The following is a 9,070-nucleotide window of genomic DNA, read 5'->3' as shown; positions in this document are numbered from 1 at the left end:
CTGTATTTCTGACAGATTAAGTCGCTTATTTATCCATTTTATTTATAATCGGTCTGATATCCGATGATTTTGCCCGTTTCGAAGGGGTCATGACAAAACTCCTTTTGATGTTAAAATTTTTCGAAATGTAGGTTGTAGTTATGTGATAAAAGTAACTAAATTTGTGTTTATTTCAAATGAGATTTGATGAAACTCATCTCGACTTTTTAATTTTTACTCACCAAGGTTTGTACAAATAAAATCTTATATGAAATGAACACTCGTTTAAGATCGTATACGTATCCTGTTGCACTATAAAGGCAGCCACACATTTGTGTTTGTCTCGTATATAATGTCATTACAACAGAAATACACATTGTCTCAGCAAGATAAGTGCTATGTATGAACTCAAAGATTACGGTTATTCTAGAATAATTTATTTTTGACAAATATTTGCAATAGGCTTGACATTGGCATTCTCAATATAACTGACATAGCAAGAGACACCTTTTAGAATACTGGAATTCAGGAGTACACTCAGAAACATTACATCCATATTCTACAGGGCAGGATTTGCTAAATATATACAATATATAAGGTTGTTTGCTACTTTGGTACTTCTTCAGTAGATCAGCAAATATGCAGTAACGGAATCATGCTAAAGAATAATAAAAATATTTTCAATTTACAAGATTCTTTATTTATATATACTACCCAAACATGGTCGATTTCAGAAATAAAATGCCATTAATTACCGTATCTACACTTGTTTCTGAAATATTAAATTTCATGTAAGCAATACTAGAATTTTCAAATTGTTAAAGAGTCTCCATTGATCTATACTTTGTTCCTGTACACCGGAGCATTAGACTGTGGCAGTGGCTTGTTGCCTAAGATGATATCAGCAGCTTTCTCAGCTAACATGATTGTAGGACCGTTTAAATTCCCAGTTATGATATTTGGCATGATAGATGCATCGACAACTCTGAGGTTGTCGACTCCTAGAACACGAGTTTGAGAATCCACTACGGCCATGGGATCATTCTCCGATCCCATTTTACACGTACATGACGGGTGATAGTCCGTGGATCCGTAAGACCTGACAAATGCATCAATTTCGGCGTCTGTTTGACAATCTGATCCTGGCGATCTTTCCCGCCCTGCCCGAAAAGGATCAAATGCCCCCTGTCTGAGCACCTCTCTGATTATTCTTAAACTTTTCCGCAGTGCTCTTACATCATGATCCGTAGACAGGTAGTTGGCTACTATCATGGGATGATCTCTCGGATTTTTGGATTTCAGCTTGATATAACCCCTACTTGTAGCATGCATAGGTCCCGCTTGCAGTTGGTATGCATGTTCGTCTCCAGGTTTACACCCATGGTCGCTCGTAGCATTTGGCATGGAATGAAACTGTATATCTGGGTACTTGAGACCTTCTTTACTTGAAACAAATCCACCACTCTCAAAATGAGAAGTTGCACCATCGCCTTTTTGAGTAAGGAACCATTGCAACCCTATACGGACCATATTGTGAGGAAACTTCCACTGAGCGGAATAAAGAGTGATTGGTTGCTTACACGCCTCTTGAACAGTAACATTGAAGTGGTCCTGTAGGTTCTCTCCTACGCCAGGCAAATGTTGAACCACAGGGATGTCAAGCGCCTTCAGGTCATCCGCATTACCCACACCCGACAGCATGAGAAGTTGCGGAGAGTTGATTGATCCGCCACTCAGTATCACTTCCTTCTCTGCTCGTATCATCTTTTTCACTCCCCTCTGTTCATATTCTACACCAACGGCTTTCTTGTTCTCAAACACTATTCTTGTGGATAGAGCTTTGGTTTCCACTTTCACATTGTCGCGTTTCAGTGCTGGCCTAAGGTAGGCCATGGCTGCACTCCATCTGCGACCATTTTGAATGGTCATATCAAACCAGCCTACACCCTCCTGCTGGTAGCCGTTCATGTCATCTGTAAAGGGGAAGCCGGCCTGCTGTCCTGCCTCTATAAAGGCCTGATGTAGTGGATTATTACTCTTTCCACGTGACACATGAAGAGGACCGTCGCCACCTCTGTAGTCATCTTCTCCAAGTTCGTGGGTTTGTGACTTTTTAAAATAAGGTAAGCAATCCGCATATGACCATCCTTTTGCTCCGACCTTTTCCCATCCATCATAATCGCCGGCATTACCGCGGACATAAACCATTCCGTTAAGTGAGGACGATCCTCCCCAGACACGGCCGCGTGGCCAATACATTACTCGGTTGTTTATGTGTGGCTCAGGTTCAGTATGGTAGTACCAATTGTACTTGTCGTCACGCAGATTGTACATGAGAGCAGCAGGCATATGGATCTTCCAGGTGTAGTCTTTAGGACCTGCTTCCAGAACACACACCTTGTTGTTGGGATCAGCGGACAGCCGATTCGTAAGGGTACAGCCAGCCGAGCCAGCACCAATGACGACATAGTCGTAGATGGCGTTACCTGCTGATTTGGAGACTTTTTTCATGTGCTTAATATTGAAGACATTTGACCCAATTTCCGATGGGACACTGAGAATTCGACTCTGAAAATGTCTATACCGTTTTACATTTTGCATCTGTCATGATGAATCTGATATGGTAGCAAATCAGTCAGGCACTTCACTACGGATCCAACTTTCAAAGTACCTGAAAAAAAAACATTTATGTGTGTGCAAGTATAGATTAGAGAATGTTCAAACTTGAAATTATTCGTTCAGTCTACACATTTAGCTTAAAATAAAACTAGTTAATAACACATGCAGTTATATATATCCAGTTGGAGTCCTAAAACTATTGTAAAGATAAATAGTTCTTGGATTTTCAGAGACCTAATGAGTTGAGCTCCCCGTTACAGTCGATGTATTCGCCAGACCACACGATTACGTAAGCAGTCTTGCCACCAAACACAAACGTATCACAGCACAACGAAGGGCACCTTCAATCATCCCAAGTCTAAGCTTATGTTTTACACCAGCAGATATTGTTTGTTTGAATAATTAACGTCCTATTAACAGCTATGGTCATGTAAGGACGGCCTCCCATGTATGCTGTGTGTTGCGTGTATGTTGTGCGAGGTGCGTGTTTTGGGAGACTGCGGTATGTTCATGTAGTGTCTTCTTGTTGATGGAGCTAATGCCCTTTTTATAGTGCTATATCACTGAAGCATACCGCCAAAGACACCAAGCAACACACCTCACCCGGTCACATTATACTGACAACGGGCGAACCAGTCGTTCCACTCCCTGTATGCTGAACGCTTAGCAGGAGAAGAAACTACCACTTTTATAGACTTGGTGTGTCTCGGCCAGGGGACAGAACCCAGAGCCTTCCTTACAGGGGCGAACGCTTATCTCAAGGCCAAAAGTGATGCGGTGCCAAGGGAGGCATTAGGGAGGGTAAAGTCAGTTAGGAAAAAGAGAAAAGATAAGATCCTAAATTTAGTCGCCTTTTACGATCATGCAATAGGGGCAGCAGGTACAATTCTAACGCCATACCTGCAGGGCAGACCAGCAGATAACTTAGTCTTAACAGTACATACAGTATATAATATACCTGGACATATCCGAGCTGTATGACACCACAGTAAATGCGATGAATAGCCTGTCGACGACAGCAGGAATAAATATTCAAGCTCCAAACAGTTATCAGGATAGTGTACACGGCTCTCTCGACGTAGTATACCTGTAACGAAATAAATACCGATAAAACACATTTATTATATGTCTGGTCAGTATTCCTAGACGTTTTAAGTATAGTGTACATGTAAATGTAAAATAAAAATAATCAACCCTACCTTCCTACAGACCATCCCCACCGGACCTGTATGTCGTTGACCGTCATATGCTAATTACTCTTACCTGCCACTATCTCTCCGACAAAGAATAGCAAACAGGCTAACATTTGCATCAGATATGACATGAATTTGATAAATATGTAACTACACTTTTTTTCTACCAAAGTGATTGAATGTCGTACTGTTTATAGTTTGCAGATACATATACACGAATCAAACTAACCTCATATATTGGTTATGAACAGCAGTCGTATTCCGATAAAACGAAATGGAAACTGGAGAAGCCTTGAAATTTCATATATACGTTCTGCTGGTGGTGGTATTTATGCAGCAAGCTTCCGTAATATACACAGAAATGTGAGACAAATATCCAAGATCTGCACATTCTCCCTGTATCATATAGTGTTAACAGCTGGGAATTTTTCTTTACACACAGCCAACATTAGTACACCATATGGCCTTACCGTATAATTTAGAAAACCGTAACTATACTAACTATACTCGTAACACTGCATGGTAGCTGTTGTGAAAATCTATCCCATTAACAAAGCTAAGTGTAAACCGTGGAGAACATTCAAAGTTTTTTTCCAATGCTTTAGTAATACATATTTATTCGAAGCAGCCAGTTTCTTCCAACAAAGTGAAGATGAAACTATCGTTCAAGAACAACTGCTTTAATTTTCAAAATTGTTCTTTCACCATATTTATATATTAAAACGAGTTTACCAGCAGGCAAGGCATATCACACAATAACGAACATGTCAATACGATGTCAAGGCCCACTACGTTTCCGAAACAGATTTTAGTCGGTTTTTTTCTTCAATTTTTACCGTAAATAGAGTTTGAAAATTTTGCAGTCCCACAAATTTATAGGCTTACTATTAATGCTACACTTAACTGCATGAACAATTTTAACCAGTTATATGTTAATTTCCATCACACGAATCGTCGTGTATTCCCCGGCGTTGTCCTAAATGCCACAATGTAGTTGTCTATTATTATGCCACCAAGGAAAAAAATCAATGTGAACCGTCTCTATTAAATTTATTAATGACGTAACTGGGCGAAAATTTTAACATGCTATATTTTCTTCAGTAATGTATGGAAAACCACCATGTTTGATGAATTAAGCTGTGAAAAGCATTGAACTGGACAGACAAAATGTATGATGCCTTATATACATTAGTAACAACATAAATGCACTGTAAACATCTTGTTTTTATGCCTTTAATATGTATGTTTAAATGGTAACATGTCAGCACTTTACAATTACTAACAACACTAGTTAATTGTAAAATGAAGTTCTAGAACACACCTGTTGGATGGTCTGAATGTAGGTACTCATTTCACTGAACTGTAGACGTAAATAAAATGATTTTTGGCAGCACTGGTAAAAACTATTTTAAGCTCTTATTTGTACTTGTAAAATTCAGACATATGCATTGTAAGTATTCTAATTCTGGAAATGTTGGTAACTTTTGATGGTAAATAAACTATCAAAAGCTCTTCTTGATTCATGAGTATAAACATTACGGCACCTATAACTTTAACATGGATTTACATGGAGAAGCCTACATTTGTTTGATGTTTAAAATTCATCTTAGACTATCAATATATTATACGAACGTTTATGTTCTAATGTTATACTTGTTATTAATAAACTTTTAATTTTGTTTCGGAAACGTAGTGTCCCTTTAGCATAAAACATAATATTAGTAGTAAAAATATACTCTATACAGTATACTGGCATTTAGTGATTGTCGTTTAATTCAATTATTATAACAAATACATCGCTGCAGATCGCATTGTACTGAATGTAGTATACTGAAATGCTGATTTTCATGAAAACAATTCAAGAATTTTCGAAATGTTAAGAGTCTCCACTTATATCTATACTTTGTTCCTGTACACTGGGGCATTAGACCGAGGCAGTGGATTGTTGCCTAGGATGATATCAGCAGCTTTCTCAGCTAACATAATTGTAGGGCCGTTCAAATTCCCAGTAATGATATTTGGCATGATAGATGCATCAACAACTCTGAGGTTGTCGACACCTAGGACACGAGTTTGAGAATCCACTACGGCCATGGGGTCATTCTCCGATCCCATTTTACACGTACATGACGGATGGTAGTCCGTGTCTCCGTTAGCACGATTGAAGGCATCAATTTCGGCATCTGTTTGACAATCTGGTCCAGGGGATAGCTCCCGTCCTGCACGGAGAGGATCAAATGCTTTTTGTTTTAAAACCTTCCTGGCAATTTTGACACAGTCTCTCATCGTCCTCACATCGTATTTCGTTGACATGTAGTTGGCCACTATCTTTGGGTGGTCTCTGGGATTTCTGGATTTCAGTTTGATATAACCCCTACTTGTAGCACGCATGGGTCCCGCATGAATCTGGTAAGCGTGTTCATTTCCGGTTTTACGACCATGGTCATTTGTAGCGACTGGTACAAAATGAAACTGAATATCGGGGTACTCCAGGCCGTCTTCACTTGGAACAAACCCGCCACTCTCAAAATGGGTTGTGGCTCCATCCCCTGTTTGAGAAAGAAACCACTGAAGCCCTATTCGGACCATATTATGAGGAAACCTCCACTGTGCAGAATAAAGAGTGATGGGTTCCTTACAGGCCTCTTGAATAGTGACGTCGAGGTGATCCTGGAGGTTTTCCCCGACACCAGTCAAGTGTTGAACTACAGGGATGTCAAGCGCCTTCAGGTCATCCGCATTACCCACACCCGACAGCATGAGGAGTTGAGGAGAGTTGATTGATCCGCCACTCAGTATCACTTCCTTCTCTGCTCGTATCATCTTTTTCACTCCCTTCTGTTCATATTCTACACCAACGGCTTTCTTGTTCTCAAACACAATCCTTGTGGACAGTGCGTGTGATTCCACTTTCACATTGTCACGTTTCAGTGCTGGTCGGAGGTGGGCCATGGCTGCACTCCATCTGCGACCTTTATGAATGGTCATGTCCATCCAGCCTACACCCTCCTGCTGGTAGCCGTTCATGTCATCTGTAAAGGGGAAGCCGGCCTGCTGTCCTGCCTCTATAAATGCCTGGTGTAGTGGATTATTACTCTTCCCACGTGACACATAAAGAGGACCGTCGCCACCTCTGTAGTCATCTTCTCCAAGTTCGTGGGTTTGTGACTTTTTAAAATAAGGTAAGCAATCCGCATATGACCATCCTTTTGCTCCGGCCTTTTCCCATCCATCATAATCGCCGGCATTACCACGGACATAGACCATGGCGTTAAGTGAGGACGATCCTCCCCAGACGCGGCCGCGTGGCCAATACATAACTCGGTTGTTCATGTGTGGCTCAGGTTCAGTATGGTAGTACCAATTGTACTTGTCGTCACACAGATTGTACATGAGAGCAGCGGGCATGTGGATCTTCCAGGTATAGTCTTTAGGACCTGCCTCCAGAACACACACCTTGTTGTTGGGGTCAGCAGACAGTCGATTGGTAAGGGTACAGCCAGCCGATCCAGCACCAACTATGACGTAGTCGTAGGTGGAGCAACCTTCTATTGTCGTGGAGGCATGTCTCGTCTGTATATTTTTGAAGGGAACGAGTCTTGATAACGACGAAGTACTCAACAACCGACATTGGTTATGGACTACAACTGATTTTCTCATCCTTGTCGTTGGCGAATCGCCCGGCGGTATTTGGTAATCTTTTGTGACATATTCTAGATCCCCATTCGACGTAATACCTGATAACAAAACAATGCATAATGTATACTTAACGATATCCGTAAAACATAAATGATACTTTATAAATCATTTAACTATTTTTTTATAACGAATCTTGTTTAATTTCCATTCGCATCTATCATAACTATTTTGTTACATAGTCATTAACATCTAACCAGTCAATACGGCGGTGGTGTAGTAAAAGGCGTACCCAAGGATCTCATGAGTTTTGTGTTGCTTTGAATAGTTTATATGTATGCAGTCATTCCTTGTTATCAGGACATTTTGGATAATACACAATTTATATCTAAAGCAATATTTAGCATCCCGTATCACAGTTATTGAAACACACCTAATTGTAGTTTTGGGCGGTAAGACGTCACATTTGATGTGGTGAGGAGCCTCCTTAGACGTACCCCTACGCGGGTCTTCCCAACAGTCGCCATAGAAATCGTCTTTTATGACAAAAAAATATGCTGAAATATTAACAACATGATCTTCAAATGTTATCCAAAATGCATGTACAAACAAATAATATGCATATATACTGTATATAGGCCTACTTCATAAAATTCCCTTTACCAAAGTACCGTATTTAATAAAATGTATAAAATATCATAAAAATGTAGGATACCAGATAATGGGTTATAGATTTTAGAGGTGCTAAGATATCCGATACGTACAGTTGTTAAGATAAAATCTGATATAGTTATATAAGATGATTAGCATGTCTTTGATCAACCTTGAATAGTTGACTAATGATAGTCAGATTTCCATAATTCCATGTAACTTATTAAACATTTAATTAACATTTATACTATCTGTTCAGTGTGTACATTCTAGCTTGGATACACATTAACTAGCCTAATATTTTGTTAGAAGGGAAGTAACTCTAAATTAAAAGTTAAATTAGGACAACAGGGTGTAAAACTGGGCCGATAGGTTACAGTGGGGTTATGTGTTATTCTCGAGTTTTTAATGAAATATGAAAAAAAGTATTTGGATTTAAATCACAAAAACGTAGATATATCAGGAATATCGATGTGGAGTGTATAAATATGCTCTAGTAACTTATCGGAATAACCTTTTATCTTACTTCATGTTGCTCAGTAACTTATCGGAATAGTGTATCATTTGACCTACCTTATTTAGCTAGTCTTTGCGATACTGCACTGTGGTCATCATTAGTTCATCTTCTATGATGAAAACACCACGGACCGTTACAAAATGTTATTATGGATATTAACAACGAACTGCCTCACCGAGGCGACCACGTGTCGACTAAGCTATATAAGCCTGCATGCTTAGTTTACGTGACACACTGGAGGTTATCACACTGATCACCCGTGAATGTGATACAAACGTCCTGAACACTATACCCGAGTTAGATAACGGTATCATTGCATAAAACAAAAGAATTTTCAAGATGTCAGCATGGATTACGTTTTTGATGATAGCGAATATTGTGTTATAACATAAATATATTTAATAATGTAATGCAACTAATATGTATACTGTCTTGTAAGAGCGTACAACAGAAAATTACAGAAATTTTGAAGGTA

At 39.5% G+C, this 9,070-nt stretch overlaps 2 protein-coding genes across 4 annotated transcripts; both read right to left on the bottom strand.

Annotated features, from left to right (window-relative positions):
* Positions 1 to 378: 378 nt before the first annotated feature.
* Positions 379 to 4,170, bottom strand: LOC138315165 (choline dehydrogenase, mitochondrial-like). Of its 2 annotated transcripts, none has more exons than XM_069255965.1 (3): positions 4,021 to 4,170; positions 3,557 to 3,685; positions 379 to 2,650 (listed from the first exon to the last, which is right to left on the bottom strand). In XM_069255965.1, exon 3 carries the CDS (start codon positions 2,578 to 2,580, stop codon positions 817 to 819), a length of 1,764 nt encoding a protein of 587 aa, XP_069112066.1. In that variant the 5' UTR covers positions 2,581 to 2,650; positions 3,557 to 3,685; positions 4,021 to 4,170; the 3' UTR covers positions 379 to 816. The 2 variants fall into 2 exon arrangements, with proteins under 2 accessions (XP_069112066.1, XP_069112067.1); XM_069255966.1 differs by lacking the exon at positions 4,021 to 4,170 and adding an exon at positions 3,798 to 3,878.
* Positions 4,171 to 4,455: 285 nt separating this feature from the next.
* LOC138315164 (choline dehydrogenase, mitochondrial-like) lies at positions 4,456 to 8,855 on the bottom strand. Of its 2 annotated transcripts, none has more exons than XM_069255963.1 (3): positions 8,652 to 8,855; positions 7,861 to 7,984; positions 4,456 to 7,528 (listed from the first exon to the last, which is right to left on the bottom strand). In XM_069255963.1, the coding sequence occupies exons 2-3, from the start codon at positions 7,952 to 7,954 to the stop codon at positions 5,688 to 5,690; spliced, it is 1,935 nt and encodes a 644-aa protein (XP_069112064.1). In that variant the 5' UTR covers positions 7,955 to 7,984; positions 8,652 to 8,855; the 3' UTR covers positions 4,456 to 5,687. The 2 variants fall into 2 exon arrangements, with proteins under 2 accessions (XP_069112064.1, XP_069112065.1); XM_069255964.1 differs by having other exon boundaries at positions 7,861 to 7,963.
* Between the last annotated feature and the right edge of the window lie 215 nt (positions 8,856 to 9,070).

This window comes from Argopecten irradians, chromosome 2 (genome assembly GCF_041381155.1).
Source record: "Argopecten irradians isolate NY chromosome 2, Ai_NY, whole genome shotgun sequence".
In the NCBI taxonomy this organism is placed as follows: domain Eukaryota; kingdom Metazoa; phylum Mollusca; class Bivalvia; order Pectinida; family Pectinidae; genus Argopecten; species Argopecten irradians.
Note: the sequence above shows the minus strand (reverse complement) of the source record. Positions and strands in the feature narration are given on the sequence as shown.